Genomic DNA, 22,282 nt, shown 5'->3' on the forward strand with positions numbered 1-22,282 from the left:
AAAGTTGAAAACATGAGTGGTTTCAGGCAAGCTGCTAGATTAACCTGAACGGAGCCATGCTTGCCTAAAATGGGTGGTTATTACAGCAGTGTTCGTTATGTTTACCATCCACTGGAAAAGAAGGCAAAGGTTGGAGTCAGTCTGAATGTTTTGTTGCCAGTGTGTCAGAGATGAGGCAGTTAAGAAGAAAAGAACACAGAATCTGGTGGACCATGGGCACAATGCCTCCAAAGCCATAGGGCTTCCTTTAATTAGAGACACCATTAAAACAAATGTTCTTTTAAAATACAGCCATTGAAAAGACAGCACATTAAGAAACATGTAAACACTGCAGCTTCTTAATTACAAGTTGCACTGCTTGGTTTAGTACCTACGCACTCCAGGTTTGGGAACCTTAAAGGACTGGTATGGGAGCCTTCCCATACTTTCACAGTTGGCAGAGAAAAGAAAATGGGGACAAAGTCAGAGAAAACAAGACCTGGCCTGCACAGCTCCTGAGGGAAACAGCACATTACACCTTCTAGTTCTCCCAAGAGAAAGGCTTAAAATATTAGCAAAGTTGAAAAGTGAGTTTGTGTTGTCAGCTGGGAGGCAGAGAAATTGACAAATGCTTTTAATGAGCTATTAGGAGGCACAGCAGTGTCTAGGCTTTTACCCTGAAAAGGGCAGGAGCACAGAACCTACCTCCCTCGTATGCTGGGGCCCTGGCCTTGAGATCCAAGGACAGCTGGGTCGGTGAACCTGTTCCCATAGGGATTGCATGTCACACCTGAACTTGGGGTCTGGTATGGAGAAAATTTTACTTTCCTTAGATCTGCTACCCCGAGTCACCCCAAGTGTCTTTCATCATGTGATGGGTCACCTGTGATCATTCAGCCCTGTCCCATCAAAGCCAGAGATTGCACTGACTTCTAAGAAGAGTTCCTATTTTCACATGAACTGAAAGACGACACAGGAAAAAATCCTTTACTTTCCAAATCAGAGAGAACACAGACCAGCGAATACTGTATGTGTTGAGCATCAGGTCCACTTAATCGTCCAACAGGAGATAATCCCTGGTCATTCCCAGACAAGGCAGAAAGGACAGTTAACCCCTTTACTACTTGCAGGCCCAAGCACAGAGCAGGAGGAAGAACAGCTTTTTCTCTAGCATTCCAACATACACAAAAATTTCCCTATTTTGTTTTAAATTAAAAAACAAAAACAACCCCCCCCCAAAAAAAAAACAGCAGTCCTAATTTTGAGTCAGTGAATTGGTGACGACAAAGATATAATTTGGCAAGCAGAATTATTCTGAAGTTACAGTGGCAGGGTCTTGTGCAGGGGCCCTTCCTCCTTTAACTTGTAGACAGTGGGTTGAAAGGGTTTGGAGTGCTAGTAAGAACAAAACTACATGCCTGAAACCAAGCCCAGTTCCAGAAATCAAGTGGAGGGCAAGGGGGTAATGACAGATCACTTTACGGACGCAAATAGATCCCGCCTCTTCTAAGGGTCTATACTAAAGGAAACAGACCCTCTGCTTAGTGCTTGTGGATAACTGAAAATAATTCCCTAGAACAACCCAGACATTGGGTTGCCGAGTGGAGTCATGTGAAGGCAGGCAGTTAGTTACCTTGCCTGATGTTTTCCCCTAGCTTAGCCCCTTGGCCATCCATGTGTGACACCGTCTCATGGCTTCTGTGGCCCTGTTCCTCACAAGTGAGAGGACAGTCAGCCCCAGGCTCTTCCTTAGGCTCCTGTATGGTTCCTGACAAGCTACAGAAGATGAGAAGAGAGGTGTCTGGTCCCAGTAGTGAAAGGCCAGAGGTGACTGGAAACTTCAGAGCACCACGTCCCAGATGCCCCAGAGGTAGCTTCCTGATCTTGAGTCTTCCTCCAACTTAGATGAGGCAGGCCCAACAACTTCTGCCACTACCTCAGAACGGTTGAAGGGAGTGTAGGACGTGACTACCCAGAGCCCTGCTATCAGGACATACTCAGCTTCTGTATCAGGAAGCCCAGAGAACCGGGAGCCAAGGATGTGTGCTCTCAACTCTGCTTTAAGGCTTAAGGCAGCCTTAACAGACAGTTCCTCCGAAAGGAGGTACTAGTTTCCAGAATGTTCCCACTCCCTATCCCTATCTAGGCTGCAGAATCTCAGGGAGACTGCTGCCCAACCCAAGCCCCTTAGGTTCTTCAGAAAAAAGAATTTAAGTAAAAAACATGATTTGTTTTCAGTGTTGCAAGTTACGGCCAGTGGAGCCTCACACCATCCTCCCCCGCCCCCAGCCGCTGGTGTCTGGTAGATGGGGGTGCTGCAGTAGAAGCCCAGCAACTTCTTGGCCCCGGGGGCCTACTGCCTGCTGTTGTTGTCAGACAGTTGGCCGGGGGTCCGCACCTCACCCAGGGAGGTTGTGCCCTCGAAGCGCTGTGAGGCAATGGCTGCCTGGTGGGACATGCTCTTCCGTACGATGTCACCCTTCCGCCACAACACCACTTCCTATGGAGTTGGAAGAAGGAGCAATATGGTACTTGAAAGAGGTTTGGGGATGCTTTTCTCAGGGGTCCCCACCTTGGTCCCAGGGAATCTCTCATCTGAGCGATGGCTCCTAATACCCATGTTGCTGGTGTGCGCACAAAAGCCTAATCAATTAGGCCTGAGAAAGCAGACCCTAGGTATTATCATGTGGGAACCCGCACTGCCGCTGTGGGGTTCTAGGCAATCCCGTGTTTCTACCACTTGATGACAGGGCTGGAGCGATGGCTCAGAGGTTAAGAGCACTGACTGCTCTTCCAGAGGTCCTGAGTTCAACTCCCAGCAACCACATGGTGGCTCACAAAGCATCTATAATGTGATCCGGTGCCCTCTTCTGACATGCAGGTATACAGGCAAGCAGAGCACTGTATACATAATAATAAATAAATCTTAAACAACAACAACAACAACAAAAACAAGTGATAGAGGTGTTAAGAGTAAAGATAGCCCTCTGTGGGAATTGTGGCCTTTCTGCCCTGTGTCCAAGGGGACTCGGGGCCCTGGAGAGGGCACCCACCTGCTGCTTGAAGTAGCGCCGCTCCTCCTCATCTATCAGCACCAAGTTGAGGTAATAGCGCACAGAGAACTTCTTATTGATGTCCCGCATGGTGGGTGTGAGCTCATATCCTGCCAGGAAGAGCCTGATAGGGATAGACTCGCCTGTAAGGGGTGAGGCAAACATGAGGGTAAGGGACACAACAGACACTGTCCTACAACAGCCATCCTGGCCACCGTAAGTCAGACTGCAGCTGAGTGAGGCGAGGAACACTGGCTGGATGGTGTAGGGGAGCCATTAGGCACCATTTGCTATGTGCAATGTGCTTTGTTCCTGGGGTTTTTGTCTGTTTGTGGTTTTGTTTTTAAATCATGTGAATGAAACATGGCCTCTATGTAGTTCTGGCTGGCTTTGAACTCACAGCAATCCCTCTGCCTTGACCTCCCAAGTGCTGGAATCAGAGGTGTGACCCAGTAAGTCTGTTAAGTTACTGGGTGTCTTTTTCTTTTCATTTCCTCTTATTGGTGGTGTGTGTTTGTATCTATATGTGACTATGTACATGTGTGCGCAGGTATCTGAGGCAGCCAGAAGAAAGCTGGCATTAGAAGAGACTGAGCTGCCTGATGTGGGTGCTAGGACTCAGGTCTCTACAAAAGCAGCGAGTGCTCCTAACCACGGAGCTCTCTCCAATGGTTATCCCTCCCTGAAACTAGTCGCTGTGTGCCCCACAACACATCTCCACCCCAATGGTGACCTGCAGTAGGGCAGCCCAGGAAACAGAACATTCATTCTGCGCCCTGTTGCCAGTAGCCAGTTTACTTCTGAATACATCTGTAGCTCTCATGTGGGAAATCAGAGAATCCAGTGACATATTTTAGGTCCTATCATACTCCAGTAAGAGGAACAAAATGAGGACAATAATTCTACTGAGAAAGGCCAACTGTAGGCTAAATATAAGTGAAGCGTTAATCATGGGTTGTTCTGTGCCCCACTTCCTTTGTACGGGAGAAAGGACAGTTCGCTGTACTTGCACAACTGCTCAGAAATATGAAACATTAGAGGTAAGAGGGCTGGATCCCAATACTCCCAACAGGCTGATAGTGGGAACACTGAGGGCCCATGCTGTCTCCAGTGCTGTGCGCTGTTCAATGTGGCATCTTCCTTCCCCCTGGAACACCCACTGGCAATGTACTACCACCCGCTTCAAAGTGAGATCAGACCTTCGTCCTCGATCGCTATGGAGCCAATCAGGAATGGAAATGATTGCTACTTCCCAGAACCCTCCAGATTCCCAAACAGCAAAGAGCTTTCAAGCCACCTCATCCCAGGGGCCCTGCAGTGCGCAAGGAGGACCACCTCCAGTGGCTCCTGCTGTTGTCTGAAGCCCTTGTAGCATGAGCCGGCAATGGAGTAGGGCACTTTCATGGCCGGCCAATAAATTCCTCGAGTGAAACATGTTACTATAGCCAGAAGCAAGCAATGAAAATGGCTGGAGTCCACAGATCTCTTGCCCTGAGCAGCAAAACAAGCCAGGATGCCAAGAGGAAAAGGCAATTAAATATTCATCTGTATCTTAAATGAGTTTCAAACTTTTCCTTGCCACGGGGAAGGGGGTAGGGGTGGGGCAGGAGGAGGAGGGGGGAGCGAGGGAAGCACAGGGTCTCATGTAGCCTAAAGCTCTCTATGTAGGTAGTCAAGGATGATACTGAACTCCTGGTACTCCTGCCTCCACCCCAAGGGAGTGACAGCCATGGGAAATCTTAAGTATAAGTCAATATATAAACAGGGTCAGTGTGGGATGTTGTAGCTGTGCATGAGGTAGGACGCCGACATTCCACACACTCAGCGTTTCCCTCCTCTTCCCACTTGGGTGCTGGGACTCCCATGAGTTCCACATCAGTCTGGGCTACATAGTGAGACCTTGTCTCAAAGAAAGAAAGAAAGAAAAAAAAGAAAAAAAAAAAAATATATATATATATATATATAAAACTTCAACAATTTGAGCCTTTCCCAAGTTCTGTACACAGCCTGGGAGCAAATACTGGCAGTGGCCGCGGGCCAGGAGGCTCACCTCGAACTGGTGCCCCGTCCATTATCTCATACTTGGCTATTGTGTCGTTCTCGTGGTATACATTGGGACCTGTGCCGGTTGTCTCCCGTTTGATGATGTCTATCTCCATGTGCTTGATTTTGATTCTCACCAGCAGGAAGTATATCTTCCCTACAATGACATCTTTCAGGTGGTACCTGGAGAAGAGGAGGAGGAGGAGAAAGTCAGACAGCAGTAGTCGCTAGCCTCTTCCTGTCTAGGAGGCCCCTGTTGGTGAGATGTATAATGGAAGCATATGCTCAACCTCACTTTGCGGAATAGTTTCCCGGTATGTCCCTCATTGGAATCTGTGTGTCTTTTCTCTTCCACATCCTGCTCAAGTGATGACACATGTTATTTCAACCATTAATATTTGTTTATCTGCTCTGTCTCCACAGGATATACCTTGGGTTTTTTGTTGTTGTTTTCGATACAGGGTTTCTACTGGCTGTCCAGGAACTCACTTTGTAGATCAGGCTAGCCTCAAACTCATACAGAACTGTCTGTCTCTTCCTCCTGAGTGCTAGGATTAACTACGTATACCTTCTTAAACAGCTATACAGTGAGGAGTTTTTTTGTCGTTGATTTTTGTTTTTTGGTTTTGTTTTGTTTTATTTCTTGTCTTTTTGAGACAGGGTTTCTCTGTGTAGCCTTAGCTGTCCAGGACTCACTTTGTAGACCAGGCTGGTCTCACAGAGATCCTCCTGCCTCTGCCTCCCCGAATGCTGAGATTACAGGCATGCACCACCATGCCGGGCTTCGTTAGTAGTTTTTAACGTACGTGTTTTTCTAATGTATTGGGCCAATACAACAAACACAGGAATCAAGTGTCTTTCTTCCACTTTACTCTCCATACAGTGTCTTTAGGGAAGTGGCCTTAACACTTCCTAGTAAATGGTTCTGCCTGCTCTGCGCTAGACAGCCCAGACAGACGCAGAAGACAAAAGAAGTCAATCTCCCTCTGCACCATTTCCTGCTCTCTGCGCTCTGCCTGTATGGCTTGGCTCTATGGGCTCCGAGGAATCCAGCCAAGTTGCATAACACTTTCCAACCCTTTAAGTCCTTCCCTGTGGGCTAGCCCAGAGCGCTGGTATCTGTGTATGCACACCCTGTTTCAGGTGTGCCAGAAAGACAACACACCCTTCAAACGTGAAGCTCAGACTCAATGTTATGTGACCCTAGCACAGGCTTCAGAACTGGGCCTCCTGGGCCTCCTTACTTGGCACTTGGGGAAAAAGAAGTTGGACAGACTCATCATTCAGCTGGCTGTGAAAGGGTTCAAATAGGCAATCTGTAGTTCTAGGCTCTAGTGCTCCCCACTGATTCTAGTACTGTTGCTTACAGTCTCCTAGAAAAGCTGCAGGCTTAGAGCCAGAAACTCCACACCTGCAGACACAGCAGGGGGCCACCAGCAGCCTTTCTTAGGGTTATTTAGAGCCAATGCCTGGATGCTAAGGTTTTCTGTACTTGTATAAAAGAAGCATTCTTTTACTATACTGAACCCTTTCACAGGAGCACACCCATGTGAGAAACATGTTTCATGGTCCTTTAAGGTATCACCTGTTGTACAAAGAGACTGGAAGACCAGGAGTAGCTATTCCTGTCTGCACGTAACTGACTCTAAAACATCTTTTATCCAAAACTGCCGCTGACCAGTGGCTGCTCCAGGCTCTTATTGATAGAAAGCATTGCTGCTAGTTGCTGTCTTCATTAGTGTTGGAGGATTAGTGGACAGGACCAGGCTAAGTACAGAGACCTGGGGGTGGGGGGACTTGCTACTTTCTAGCACCTGTTCCCTATCCAACAGGTGGGCCCGGCCAAGCAGGACTGGCTCGGGGTCACAATGGTCATCTTCTGAGGCCTCACTAGGTTCCCAGCCAGAGAGCAGAGGAACATGTCACTTTGTTTCACAATTGTTCTTGGAGTCCAGGTATGCTCCTGGTTTAAAACTCTACCCATCAGACATGTGGCATGTGCCTGCCATCCCAGCACTTCTGAGGTCAAAACAGGATCATAAGTTTGAGGCTAGCCTGGTCTACACAGTTGAGTATTGGAATTCCTTCTATTCCTAAGGCCTTGGTAAACAGACGGGCTCTCCTTAAATCCTGGTCTCTGGTTGGCAGTGGGCCTGGGGAAAGTCACGACAGTAAGAAGGCTAATAGATGCCTGCGAGAAGATCATCCTTTCCCTTCTGGATTGACCCCCAAATACCTTCAAGAATAGATTATATTCCAAAGAAAGGTAAGACTGCCAGAGAATCTGTGGTTTACAAACAAATATTTTGATGCTCTAATCGTAAATACAGTTTAAAACCCGGCCTGCCAGGTACAGCTATTTTAAGGCCTTTATCAAAAGGCACCAGGTATTCGGGACTGTACATCGTTTTGGCTCAGGAAGGAAGCAGTCCATTGCCGGTGCATGGTTTCCTTCCTCACTTTGATCCCTAAAGCAGGGAGGAAACAAATGATAGTGGCATTGTGTTCGCCGACTATTCTCACCCATGGAAGGAAGGGGCTTTACCCAGCATCCAAAACAAACAACCGAAAAGCTAGTTTACCTTGACTTTGAGAGGCATCTTAATGCTTAAATATGTGATCCTAAATAATTTAATATACTGGCTGGGTGCAGTGGCACATGTCTCTAATCCCAGCACTCAGGGAAGCAGAAAGCAGAGGCAGGCAGATTTCTGTGAGTTTGAGGACAGCAAAGTCTACACAGAGAAACTCTGTCTCGAAAAACAAAACAAAATAAAGACCAAAAAGGAAATAATTTAATATGCTGAACTTTGAAGTGTCTATTTTGTCTATTCATAACTAGCCTAACATCTACTATATTACTTTGTGATGTCTCCCCTTGCAGTACAACACCATGAAGCTGTGCAGTCATGGGGCCTCTGTGGATAATTATTTGTGGCGAAGGACACTTACTTGGATTTGTTATACTCAAATTCAATGTGCAGGCAGTCTTCGATCCCGACTTCCATCTTGATGGATGAGTTCAGCTCCGGGTACGTGCTGAGTGTGTGAACTACGATGTCCATCTCTTTGACAACATCGTTGAGGCGGCGGCTGATGGTGGCTCGAAGGAAATAGCTGTAAGAGACGGAGTCCTCCTAAGTGAGCGCTTCCACATTCTAGATGCTACAGAAGTGAGAGAGCTAAACAGCCCACCTGAGAGAACCCTACAGTAAGTAATGGCTATCCCTTTGGGGCTTCATAGATCTGAGAATTTATGGGCCCTTTTCTTGGAAAAAATTATGCCTACAACCTACACACAGGTCCATTTGGGAGCTCAAGACTATGAACGCTGTCTTAGTAAAAGTGATTTCTTTGCTTTCTCCTCCAACAGCAGGTCTTAAAGGCTTTTTGTGTCCCCACCACCACTAATTAGCATCTGAGTGGAGGGTTTGTTTACTTATCTAACTCCAGGCTATCTGAGCACAGCCACTGAGGACTAGGAAATGGAGACTTGGAGCCAAGTGTCCGTTTCAGCAGTCTTTCTTAGCTAAGCCTGTGCTAGGCATGGGGTAAGAACAAGGCAGGACGCTCCCAATCTGGGCAGAGACGAACAAACAGAAAAACCAAGACTGGGAAAGGGTCATTTAAAAACTACCGTTCAAAAGCTACTCCAAGAACAAGTCTCCATGTGATGCAACAATGTATCAACCAAATCTGATTTAACTGGAGGAGGCAGGTGCATGATAGAGCACAGGTTTGAAAAAAGACACATAAATGGAGTTTAGGTTTAACAGCCACTCAGCAGGGCCTTCTCCAGCATCCCAGTGCCCTGGGTAGAATGTTATGCTAACAGTCTTGGGAAGAAAGAGTCCCCTTAGTTATAATTTCTTCTGAGTAATACTTTGATAATCCAAGTACCTGTTAAGAGTTCCTGGAAAACTAATGAAAACATGCTAAGCACATCAACTACACACTCAGGCTACCAGCTCTGTGTGGCGTTGACCACTTCCAGGCAGTCCTTTTTATTTACCTCAGTAGCCTCTGTCAAAACTGCACAAGGTATTTGTCCCTAACCCTTTCTAATTGCTCAAGTCTCGATTCCACCTCACTGCCTGTCAAAGACTGTGTTTTACTCTATTAAAGATTCAAGTCAAGATCTCTAATTCTTTTCTGCTTTAGGCTGTTTTGATTTAGGACCTAAACAAGTCTCTGCCCCTCACAGAGACTTCCTCTAATGGCACCCCGCCACCACCAAAAAGAGAAAAGAAAAACACTGTTTCTCCCACCCACAACCGAGAGAGGCTGAGAACTCCTGACACTCCAGTATGCTACTGAACTACTGAACGTAATTTTGTTGGTGTTGTGGGGTTTCACTCTATAGCTCTGGGTGACTTGTAACTTGCTACGTAGATCCGGCTGGCCTCAAACATAGAAATCCATCTGCCTCAGCTTCCCAAATGCATATACCACCATGTCTGATGGAATGTAGCTTTGTTTGTTTGTTTTTTGAGATAGGGGCTCACTATTAGCCCTGGCAGGCCTGGAACTCAGAGATCACCTGCTTCTGTTTCTCTAGTGCTAGTATGAAGGGCATGTGCCACCATGATTGCTACGGTCATAACATGTCAGATTATCTGTTCCAGACTCAGTGTCCAATTATTTTGGAGTGATTCTGTTTAATTATGCACGTGTGTGTTGTTGGGGACTGAGCCAGTGATTGGCATATTCTCTAAGCATGCTCACATGCTGCTGTACACTCAGCTTTCAGCTTATTTATTTAGTTTTGAGGAACCACCTTATTGTTCTCAATACCTTTCTTCCTGACATAAAAACACTAAAGCAAATCCACTAGGGTGGGAAGAAGCAAGCATGGTGGCTGAAGGGACTCTAGCCAACTCAAGCATGGCAAACATGGCTCTGGCAGGCCTTGCCCTTCACCTCAATTCCCTCTGCCTTGCTAAAAACTGTTAGATTACATTCCTAAAGCCAGCCACCAAGGTCTAGTCCCTTATTTGGCCACTTCTTCCTCCTGAGGCTGACTACCAAGGTCTATCTATCAAACTACTGAAATCTAGCAATCAAAAGCCCCCCTTTGGCCCACCTGATTAATATGCATAATTGAAATTAAACACCTCATCCTAACCTGGGCTATAAACTGTCATTTGCCTATGGGCCACTTCTGTCTCCTCTCTATCCAGAGGCAGTCCTTTGTCCTGTCCCCCTCTGGGACAAACACCCCCATCCCCTCCCTTGTTCCTGTCCCCCTCTTTCATCCTCTATCTCCTGTCTTTGTCTTGTATTCCCTGCCCTTGACCCTCTGGGGCAAATGTATCTCCTTTGTGCTAAGAGCTTGGTCTTGGGCGTCCTTGGCCTGTACCAGTCACTTCAGTGGCACACACCAGTAATCCTAGCACTCAGGGGGTTGAGGCAGGGGGATTTCAAGTTTGAGGTCTGCCTAGGCAACATAACAAGACCTTATGTCAAGGCATCGCCCTCCCCCTTTATTTTTAACAATTCCCGTAGCCCAGCTGAGGCGCTGCTGGATGGATAATCTTCACTGACGTTTTCTGTAGAGTGGCAGGATGACTTGGTCTTTAGTGGGAACTCAGGTGCAAATATTTCAAAAACATCTATAAACAGAGCTCTGATGGATGGAGGGAAACCAGGAGAAAGAAGGGGAGATGTTGGTCTTGCTGAAATCCTCACCATCTGAAGCCCAGGCCTGCGGGTAGTGAAAACAAGTTGATCTCCTGAGATGGGATCGGGTGATTGGAGTGACAGGAGAGTCTGCCTCCTCCCTGTGATGTCACATCTGCGAGTCTAGGGATGCTGTGGGCTTTATTTTTAACCCAAGAGGCCCAGGCATCAGTCTCCTTCCTCAGTTCCCCAGACTGTAGTAGGGGAAATAATCTCAGGTGTCCATATTAGCGTTCTTTGTTTACTACCCCTGGGATGGGCCTCAGCCGATGTTCTGATAGGCACGGGCGCCCCCAAGCCAAATGCTCGGCCCAGTGTCCATGTTTTAAAGGCTCTGTCATGCTGTGTGACACTGCTTTCTTATCTCCTCCTGGATGGAGGAGATGACAGATCTGGAGTTAGAATCCTAAACTCAGATATATTTTCAAAAGACAATGCTTTTTAAGTTACAGAGTCCAAAATGACATTGCTGTCGTGTGGCAGAGGCAGATGGGGAGGGGTCAGTTCCTCTGGAAAACAAGCTGGGGGGGGGGGGTCTGTCTGTGGCCACCTCAGGTATGAAAGCCAATTACTGAAATTTACAATTTTTTTAAGAAATAGCTGTTAAAAAATGGGTGTGACTTAAATTATATAAACTTCTAATGAAATGAATTACCTTAGAAACAAAGGCAATACAGACTAAAATTCCTTTGCTTCATAAACATTTTCCTACTCTCTCCAAGGTCTTGAGGGACTCCGTGAAATGGTAACATGTATAAAGGTCACGGTGACTACATTAAAGTTCAAAGACGGCCATAGGAAGTAATATCAGACAGCTCTCCCCCAAGGGAGCCAGTGCTAGGGCACCACTTGTCCTTCTCAGGTGCCACATAAGAGACCCTTAAAAGCCATGAAGCTTCAGGCCGTGCCTCCGTGGGACAGCTTCAGGGGCACAGCATAAACAGCAGAGCCCACTTACCGTAGCTTCACGTTCTGTCCCGTGTAGGATTCGTACGGCTTTTCCACATGAGTAAACTCAAAGTCGAAGGCCTGTGATTGGGTGATTTCTCCTGGCCGAGCCAAGTCCTTCACCAGGGACACAAACTCATGGTGGTTCCCACGGTCATAGTAGAGTTCTGTAGAGAGAAGAAAGCCTTCTCTAGCCGACCTGGGCTACTTAAACAGGTTGGAGGCACCATAGGCCTGGGCTCCCAAACTAGATTTGTGGCCTTGTTTTAGGGTCTCTTCTCGTTCCCTGACTCCAGCCCCTCCAAAGACCTCCCCATACACATGCCTTTGCAAAAACCCTTCCTTTTTGGTTTGTTTGTTTGAGACAGGGTCTTACTATGTTCCTTGGTTGGCCACTAGTTCCCGGGCATAAGGAATTCTCCTGGCTCAGTCTCAAATAGCTACATTAACAGGCGTGCACCACCGTCCCCAGCTGACTCTTCTGCTTCACAGAGTGAGAATCCATTAAAAAAAAAAAAGCCAATATGAGGATAACTCTTTGGTTAAGAACACTTGTTACTCTTGCAGAGGACCTGGGTTCATGTCTCAGCACCCACATGGTGACACACATCCATCTGCAACTCTACTTCCAGGGGTCAACTGCCCTCATCTGACCTCAATGGGCACCAGGCAAGCATGTAGTGCACACATATACATGTAGGCAAAAGACTGATTAAATAAAGCTACCTATAAATAAATAAATAAATAAATAAATAAATAAATACCGATGTGATGCCCCAGGCTATTGCTCCTGTCAGCTGTTAGCAACCCATTAACCAAGCACCAATAAAGGCAAGGAAATTCTGAGACGGTTAGAAGAGACTAAGTGAGCGGCTTTTCAGTATGTCTCAAGAGAATCAATATAAAAACCAGGGCACCTTGCTAATATTTGTAGGCTATGCATAGGTACTTTATTATATCGGCCTTACAATAACCCTGCACAAGATGAGTAGATCAGGCCTTCTTATTCCATAGCCCAACCTGGCCCAGAATTTCCTATGTAGGGCAGGCTAGCGTCAAACTCACAGCAATCCTTTCGTCCTATCCTCCCAAACCCTGGACCTGTGAGATGAGCCCACGCCCAGCTGATATTTCTTCATGATAAGCTCCCGTTATCATCAGACCCATCTTATTTTCTGTCTTTTTGTATTCTACAACTTAAGATTAAGTTTTGATTTCGGCCTTTCTTTTCTACTTTGGACTGAAGGCCCTTGAAAGAGGAAGCCCACAGCGCCAACTTCCTGGCCCCTAGTAGAACACACTTAACTCTGCCTGCGATGCTATATGGCCACATGATAGGTCAAGCCTCAGCCCTCAAATATTCTTGAGTTCAAGCACTGTGCCAGGCTGTACCCCACAGGAGGGGCAATGGAGCAGCTGCCCCTCAGGCCTGGTCCTGGCTCCCAGCATTTCTAGAGCATCATCTGTCTCTCAGCTGAGCAGTGTACTTGCCCTGGGTCCAGCTCCAATAGTATAAGATCTAAAGCCTTGACTGCAATCAAAACCTTAATGGGCTCAAGAAACCAGACATCCTGCCTCTCTGGTGCCAACACAGTCTCTAGCCCTGTCTTGGGGAGAAGACCATCTCTTCACAAAGAGAAACCATTTCAGCTGTCAATTGTAACCTGACTGCAAAATCCCCCAACACTCCACAAGCTTCCCCTGATGTGCTCATCCCTCAGAGCATTTCTTTGGCTTAGGGGCATTTGGAGCTGAGTGAGCTATTGTAAGATTTACCCAACTTGACCTGGGGGGACGGTTCATGGTTGAGTACTTGTCTGGCACACATGAAGTGGCTCTGGGTTTGACACCAGCATTAGGAAAAGAAAGAAAGGCCAAACTAAACAAACAAGCAAACAAAATGCAAAGTGTATTTATCCAATTCATGAAAGTGGTGATAGTATAGATAATTCTATTGTAGGGATATTATTTCCATACAAATTTACAGTGTATCTGTGGCTAATATATGTGGCTTATTTCCTACCTAGTTATATTTTGATCAATGAGTTGGAGGAGTGTTTTTGTTTGTTTGTTTGTTTGTTTTTTGGTTTTTTTTTTTTTGTTTTTTGTTTTTTTTGGCTTTTTGAGACAGTGTCTCTCTGTAGCTCTAGCTGTCCTGGAACTTACTATGTAGACCATGCTGGCCTCAAACTCACAGAGATCCACCTGCCTCTGCCTTGAGTGCTAGGTATTAAAAACATGTGCCACCATGCCCGGCCATCAGTCTCTTAGTAAAAATAATCTACTTCTTTTTCCAAATACTAAGTGATCTCAGCAGTGGGTGACATGATAGGCAGTGAGTAATAATGCACAAACCCACTGACGGCAGGTGACAGTTCCAAATTATGTGGGAGAAAGTGAGTAACCCAGTAACTACCTGTGCCCCCAGGAAAGGAAGAACGTGCAGAGAAGGACCGGGCAGGACTGAGCTGGCCATCTTTAGTGACAGGAAATCCTCCACTCAGTCTTGCTACATAGCCTGGTAGATGGTGCTGGCTCATGTGAGAATTGATCTCCTAACTTGGGAACCCTGTACCTCAGCTCCCACGTGTTAAGATTTTTGCCCCAGTTCCAATGAATTCATTTAAGCACATTTCCCTAATGGCCATAAACTTCCAATGGAAAGTTCCAGCATCAAAAGGAAGATGGAAAGAGAAGGGGAGGGGCGGGGAAAGCAAAGGCGGTGATCATACAGCCCAAAGGCAACATGAGAAATAAACAAAACAGAGAAGGCTCAGCGCGTGGCCAGGCTGCTGGTACTTGAGGGGCCTAGCGACCTTACACACGAACACTGCCTGGCCCATCTTTCTGTACAGCATCACATTCGCCCCAGTGCTCCTCTTCCTATATCACATCAGGACCAGTGCCTCCGTGAAATTCCATAAGAGAACACCGTGGTCTCAGGAGAGCTAGAGCAGCCTTTTGTTGTTTTATCCTGTTAAGATGGGTCTTGCTACATAGCCCTGAATGGCTTTAATTTGTGGTCATTCTCCTGGCCCGGATTGTAAGTATATGCTGTCATATCTAGCCTTTTTGGTTTGTAATTTTATAAACAACTTGGGATGCTTCTGCAAACACTGTGGCCAAAAGTGCACAAATAGTAGCTTTACACTGCTATTTGCCAGAGAGGTTAGTTTCATCTTGAATGAATTCAGAAAGAAAATCCAAGTGTTCTAGCAAGAAGCCTGGGCCCTAAGGAGACTATAAAAGTGTCTCTTTCCTCCCAAAGCAAAGTGTCTCTTTCCTCCCAAAGCAACAGCTAGAGGCATCGCAAACGTGAGAAAGTGAACCGCTCACTCCATCCTTTGTTGTTCATGTAACTTCTGTCATTAGTTTTCGTCTTCACTCAAAAGGAGGAAATGATTTTTGCACTCAGGATGTTTTCATGGTAATACCCGCCACCAACGGCCAAGAAGTGAGGTTGTCACTGTAGAAGGAAATTGAGCCAACTTTACATCACAGGCTGGGCCTTTGAGTCATCCTGGGACCTGCTGCTGGGCTTCCGCCACCTGCAGTGTAGGTTTCATGTGGGACTTGGGAGAAATACACAGCAGCAAGAGCTGCCTTTTCACCTGCCTCTCCCAGCCTCTGTTTGCTGACTGTGTGATCGAGGGTCCTCCTGGCCATAGCTGCACCCTAGCTCCCGGCCCTGGCAGGCCCATGGGGACGACGACACCTCTGGGTTGTGCATTTCCAACTCTACTCTGTGAAAATCTATGCCCGGCTGGCAACTTGGTAAGTCTGGCAGAATTGATCCCGGTAACCTCTACAGGCTCCTTTCAATTGGTACTTTGAGAGTAAATGAGTTCAAAGAAAAGTCTCTGGAGTTTTTAAAAGGACAGGCTTATTGGTATTGATGAACTCACTAAACACTTTGTAAAAATTACCTATTTGGCTCTGGGGTATAACAATATTTGTGTCTGCCCATCTCTGCGAGTTTGACCTTCTAATTACATTTGGTTCATCTGACCCCATTAGCCTCCAAGGCTCCCAAGTCTGGCTTAGCTCCTCCTCCAGTGTCTCCCACAGGGTTCCAGCAGGAAAATGGCCTCTTCTATAACCATGCAGGAGTTCCCTCTCTGCTCTCTGAATTCTACTTATTTTCCTAATCCCACTGGTCTAACCTAGACGACTTCCCTTACCACACATTTATTGGCATGACTATGCTATCTATAGGGAGGACAGCAACGCAGCCAAAAACAGAGGGTTACAAAAACATGCATCTAAGTTAAGGGCTAGGAACTTATTACTCTCTTGAAACAATGTTGTTGTTTTGTTTGTTTTTTGGTTTTTTTTTTGAAACAATGTTTAAACTCTAACTTCAGAGCCTTTGCTCCAGGACCTGTAAGCCACAGGCCTGGCAACTTCTCTTTTCAACAGGGAGAGGTAATCTGAACTTGAAATAGGAAAATAACCAAAAGATACGCAAAAACAAATAAGGCTGACATCAATGTATTGCCCTGACATTCCAGATCCCTCCAGATGTTGTTCTAACCGGTGCATAATGGCCATAATCCCACCTAAGTTCTCAGTGGCCTGAACTGAAAGGAACACCTAGCTAGCTCACACCTGCACAGACAAGTGCAGGAAACCTAGCTGCTCGGTCTAGACTGTTCCTTTCTTTCATTAAAGTAACTCTAGGAACCAGAATTCAGAGTTGTGAAATACTTGCTTGGCTTGGCTGTGGCTCTAAGTTTGTTCCTGGATTCTAAAAAAGATGAGAAGGGTGGGGGGAGGGGAAGTCCAGAAAACAGTTTTTGGAAAATTTTTGATCTGGACCAGTATCATCCCGGTAACAAAGAGTCTCTGAGTACTTTCTATGTGCTAGCTGTTGAGACTAGTCACCCCTGGACTAGTGATGGGCTGAAGGCAATGTCTGGCCTTGGAGGTCAGACAACTGAAGAAACAAAATAAACACAATAATCATGAAGTCACAGCCTACTTGAAAAGAGCTAACCCTAGGATTTAGAACAGTAGAGGAAGGAATTAGTAAGCTTTTAAAGAAAAAGTATAAATTAAGTAGGTTATACTCTTCAAAAAGAAAAATACAAGGGGAAGAGACCAAACCATTAGAAGGAACAGAATTTTCTTTGGGGGTGGGGGAGAGGCAGCACTGAAGTTTGGCCTCATATAGAAGGGAAATTTTTTATTATACTTCAGATTTAAAAAAAAAAAAAGCCAGGTGTGATGGTATATAGCTTTAATTCCAGCACTGGAGAAGCAAAGGCAGGCAGATCTCTGTGAGTTCAAGGCCAGCCTGATCTACAGAAGGAGTCCAGGACAGCCAAAGCTATACAAAGAAACCCTGTCTTGAAGTCCCGCCCTCCCAAAAAAAAGAGTCATAGCTGGGCAATGGCATTGTATACCTTTAATCCCAGCACTCAGGAGGAGGCAGGTAGATCTCTCAGAGTTCGAGGCCAGCATGGTCTACGGAATGAGTTCTGGGATAGCTAATGGTACACAGAGAAACCCTGTCTCAAAAAACAAAACAAAGCAGATTTACTTATGTATTTAGGTGTTTTGCCTACGTGTTTGTCTGCTTACTAGAAGAGAGCATTGGATTCCATGGGAGTAAAGTTATAGATGGCTGTAAGCTGACAGGTGGGTCCTGGCAACTGAAGTCAGGACCTCTAGAAGAGCAGCCAGTGCTCTTAACTGCTGAGTCACTTCTCTCATCCCTATTTTTTACTTCCTCTTCTTCCTCCTCCTCCTCCTCCTCCTCCTCCTCCTCCTCCTCCTCTTCTTTTTCTTCTTCTTCTTCTTCTTCTTCTTCTTCTTCTTCTTCTTCTTCTTCTCTCTCTCTCTCTCTCTCTCTCTCTCTCTCTCTCTCTCTTTTAATTTTTAGATGAGGTCTCACTATGTAGCCAAGGCTGGCCTGGAACTCCTGCATCTCCTGCTTCAGGGTTCCCAGTGCTGGGCCTATCCGTGTGCACCACCCACCACCGTGCCCTAGGAGAAGAAGATACTAGTTGAAGGAGCTATCATCAGTGAAGATGAGCTTACTGAGAGATGAATCTGAAAAGGCAGGTTGGGATAAGCTCCAGGAAGGAAATAAATATACCCCCTCTAAGGAGCTGATAAAACACAAACAAAACAAAACAGCTTTTAAGGGATCGCACCATGAGAACTGCCTCTTAGGAAGGTCATCCTTGCAGAAGACCATGAGAAGGCTAGAGAAGAGATGGCCAGAGCAGGTTAGAGAGTGAGACAAGGGACACTGTACCTCCAGCTCCTCCAAGACCCCAAATAAACAAGCAAGCAAGCAAACAAACAAACAAACAAACAAGCAAACAAGCAAGCAAGGTACAACCTGTTTCAGTGGGAAGGAGGGCAAAACTCAGGGAAGGTAGGTAACACTTGGCTGTAGCTACAGTTACCCATATAGCCTGACCTTGTAGCAGGACAGCAGTTCCACCTACTTGATACATAGTCAAAGGATGCAATGAAGGAGAAAACCACAGAACCACAACTTCAACAAAGTTGCCCACGGGCCTCGCTCTGGTGCCCTGGAGTCACTTCCGAACAACCGCCTTAGATGTATGACACAATATGTCATTCCTCGATTCTTTGGGGAAGTCACAAAGAAAATAAAGACATACCAAAGCCAGGGAAAGTACTTTGTGCCTCTGAATAAGCTGGTACATCTTTAATATCAATCAATTACAGGAAGGGAGAGCGTGGTGGCGAAAGTGGGAAGTGAAACTTTTATACCAAACATATCTAGAAAGGCGTTTTGCTTTATTGCTTTTCCCCCCTTTTTGAGAAAAGGACTTGCTCTGTAGCCAGACTGGCTTTGAACACGAGATCTTCCTGGCTTAACTTCTCGAGTCCTGGTATTATAAATGCATGCCATCACACAGCTGATGTCTTCTCCTTGACAACAAAATATATCTCAAGGCCAAGTAATAAATATACTTTATAATTTATGCATGTGAATGAAGGTGAACTATATGCTGTTAGCACCACACCCACTGCTAGCTGTGAAACCACGTGTGGCAGAAGCACACACTGTAAGGCAAAGAGCTGAAACATGTACGCTGTAAAAGTCCACAGGGCCAGCTAACTGGAAAGAACAGAAGAAGTCTAGGCAGGGAGGAGACTGACTCAGCGGCTGTAATACAGTTTGTGAAATGGAAGTGTCACTAAATTGACTACTTTTACCTTTATAAAGCAACCCTCTATCTGAGGCACGAGACAGAGTCCTCCAGTGTCTCTCATCACAATAACCAGGTGGTTTTTATTATATTTGATTTACAACTGACAAAGCTGGGGCCCTATCAGGTCAGTGTGCCGAGGGCCCAGGGAACATTACCCTGGCAATAAAAGGTTTTAAGAAAATTCAGTAAGGTTGCAATATTGGAAGAAGGAGTTAGGCAAGAGACCAGGTGGGGCAATTACAGCAAAAAGGCCTCTTTGGCTACCTTAACGTTTAAATAAAAAGAGAAAGAGACCTTGACTTGACACCATGCGTTCCTTCTAGAATGGCTCATTTCACACTGAAGCAGGGGCCTTTCTGCGTTACTCACAATCAGGGAGTAGTGGTACAGACAATGACTAAAACATACCTGCGTATCCTGGTATTACAGAGCAGAAGAACAGATGTAGTAACTTTAAATCTCCTACTTGAACTACCAATTCTCAGTAGGCAGGTACTTGCTATTCCATATATTACGCTTAGCACGAAACGCTTTGGATTTATATAATCTGACCTGTGACTCTTTACTAGGGCTGATTTTATCCTCCCAGGGGACACACAGCAGTATCTCAAGGCACTGTTGTGTGGAAAGTCAGGAAAGCCACTGAATTCTAGTTCGGAAGAGAGCGAGGATCCAGCTAACAGCGCGCGACAACAACCACCAGGCTCCAAATGCGCAGGGCAGTCAGTGCTCCTGTCCTGCCACCCCACGCCAGCAGCAGGAGGGCAAGCAGCAGTGTGAAATGCACACTCCAATCCCTTTTCTGGTACAGCAGCAGATCTTTCACATCCTGGCTTTAAAAAAAAAACAAAAAACAAAAAACAAAAAGTTCCTCTATAATCAGCCAGTCTTCAGCTGGATTTCATAGCTCTAAATACCAGAGGGAAGATGCTTAAGGCCAGACAGTGGGTTGCAAATCTACCCACAAGGGCTCCGTTCCCCAGGGTTTCTCCTACCAGTACTCCCTGCTTTTGGAGTAGGGAGAAAACAGATGCTATGCTACACTCTTAAGCAGTGAATGTATCAAGCTTTCCCAAGGAAGTCACTAAAATCAATGTCCATATGTGCAGTACAGGGTACAGGGAAGGGGGGTGTTCATCATCCATGGAGAATAACCTACTGGTGACTTCATAACACAAATATTTTATTTTAGAAGTACCCAAGGGATCTGATAACACAAAAGACTCCATATACTTCGAATTGGTGACAACCCAGCCATGATGGGCAGCTCCCCAAATCTTTGTGGGGTTTTGTTTTATTTTGAAACAGGGTCTCACTGTGCAATGCCAGCTGGCCTGGAACTCACTATGTAGACCAGGCTGGCCTTCAACTCACAGAGATCGATGCGTCTCCGCCTCCCAGGTGCTGTGATTAAAGGCATGTGCAACCATACTCACTTAGCTCCCCCATTTTTTTCTACTACCTTCCCTTGTCCAGTTCTAGTAAAATTAACAATATCTGAAGATTATTGAGCACTACAAATTTTTGATTATTTAATTATAGTCCTTGCAATATCACTTCTTTGACTTTAAGGAGAAAATTATACAATTAAAACTAGCATATAATGAAGCCTGAGAAATATAGGTAGTCAAAAAGAGGCAGGCTAAAGGTATTTTTTTAAAAAACATGCACATGAAAGGTAGTTCAGAGTAGAGGTGAGCCAAACAGAATTTATGAACCCTGTCTGCCACACCACATTTTTTTTTAAAGGGGGGAAAAGATAGACGGGTGGGTGGGGTCACCGCTTAACTTTGGATTGGATCTGACAGCTGTAGCTGTCAAACCCACCTGCAGGATATTGCCTAAGCACCTCACTAGGAAATCTCAAGTCCTAGAGGCAAAGCTAGGAGCATACTGCAGAGACAATAGGGACATCTAGGCGCCAGGTGAGCGTCCGACCATACAGCAGGGGGCTCCCTACCGTATCTAAGGCTGTCCCCACCTCCCCAGCAGCACGCTGTCACTTTTGGCATGGAATAGGTAATGAATGCATGGGGGAGTCGCCCACGGGCGGGACTCGTGGGTGAAGCCCAGGCTTTAGACTGCAGTTGACAAGAACCTGTCACAGGCCTCGCAGGAGCTGGGCCCGGAAAAATCTCTGCTCCCAGTCCGTCTCACGCTCGATACCAGGGGAGGCCTTGGTACGCGGGGCTTGGGGGAGATCCCGGGGAATCGACTCACCGATCTGTCCAATGAACTCGATCTTGATGCCCTGGTGCTCTAGTCGCTTGTTGGGGTTCTTCAGAGACAGGCTCACCTTCCCCGAGACGGTTTCCCCGTCGTAGAAGAGGAAATATTTCTCCTTCTTCCCGTCCTCGGTCTTGTGCTCCGCTCGCTTTCTACTCTCCGCATCATTCAGCAAGATTTCAACCTCCACGCTCTGCCCGAAGCCGAAGAAGCTCATCTCCCCGCCTGGCCGCGCCGGTGTTGGTACAGACTGTTCCCTCCCTCCAAGGCGCGGGCTGCCTGCGGGGAAGGCAGGCCGGAGGGCCGGCTGCGGGAATGCGCTGGACGCCGCACCGCAGCCCCGCTCCGCTGATCACCGACGGCCTGTGCCCCAGGGGAGAGGCAGGGCCGAGGAAGGCAGGCTGGCGGCCGCGGGCTGCGGCGCCCAGAGCTGCGATGCACCGAGAGGCCAGGCACCGTACCTCCCCAGATCCCGGCGGTGCAGCGGCTAGGACCCCGGGGGAAAGGCGCAAGCACGCGTGCCGTCGCCCACCGGGTGGGGTCCAGCGCCCAGTCGCACTCTGAACTGCCTAGATTCCCGCGGTGCAACGCACCGAAGTGCTACGGCGGCGCCGGGCGGGGGAGGGGGCAGGAGAACTCCGGCCCGGATGCGAAGGAGATGCCACGCGCACGCGCACGTCTTCTTCTCACTCCCCCCCCCTCCCTTTCCCCTCCCCGCCTCCAGGCCCTCAAGCGCTGCCTTCATCCGCGCATGTGCAAGGCCAAAGTGCGCCTTGTCTCTCCCTTAGTTAACATGGCGGCCCTGGCCTCTTTCCAGCAGAGCTCGGGCCCAGGTGTTCTGTAAAGTCCTGGCTCTGGAGGTGCGTCCTTGTCATAATTTGGTTGCATTTCCCTCATTTCCTAGCCCGATAAACGCCGGACTACTTTCATTCGAATATGAACGTTTGCGTGCTGTCTGACAGAGGTACTTTTGACACGTACAGCGGCAGGGGCAAAGGTGACTATTACAGGAAGGTATCCTGTCTCCACTGGCCTCTAGGTTTCCTGTCATTTAAAAAAAGACAAGGCGGTAACGAAAATACTAGCGGCGTCCTGACCCCAACATTAACTGGAATGCTAAAGAACAATCTCCAGGAGCCTTGTTTAGCTTCCACTCCT

At 46.9% G+C, this 22,282-nt stretch overlaps 1 protein-coding gene across 1 annotated transcript; it reads right to left on the minus strand.

Moving 5' to 3' along the window:
* Positions 1 to 203: 203 nt before the first annotated feature.
* VPS26B (VPS26 retromer complex component B) lies at positions 204 to 21,801 on the minus strand. The gene is made up of 6 exons (XM_084784198.1): positions 21,119 to 21,801; positions 11,713 to 11,869; positions 8,028 to 8,192; positions 5,083 to 5,258; positions 3,033 to 3,175; positions 204 to 2,479 (listed from the first exon to the last, which is right to left on the minus strand). The coding sequence occupies exons 1-6, from the start codon at positions 21,339 to 21,341 to the stop codon at positions 2,333 to 2,335; spliced, it is 1,011 nt and encodes a 336-aa protein (XP_084640324.1). The 5' UTR covers positions 21,342 to 21,801; the 3' UTR covers positions 204 to 2,332.
* Positions 21,802 to 22,282: the final 481 nt, after the last annotated feature.

Source organism: Acomys minous, assembly GCF_964271855.1.
Source record: "Acomys minous genome assembly, chromosome: 5".
In the NCBI taxonomy this organism is placed as follows: Eukaryota; Metazoa; Chordata; class Mammalia; order Rodentia; family Muridae; genus Acomys; species Acomys minous.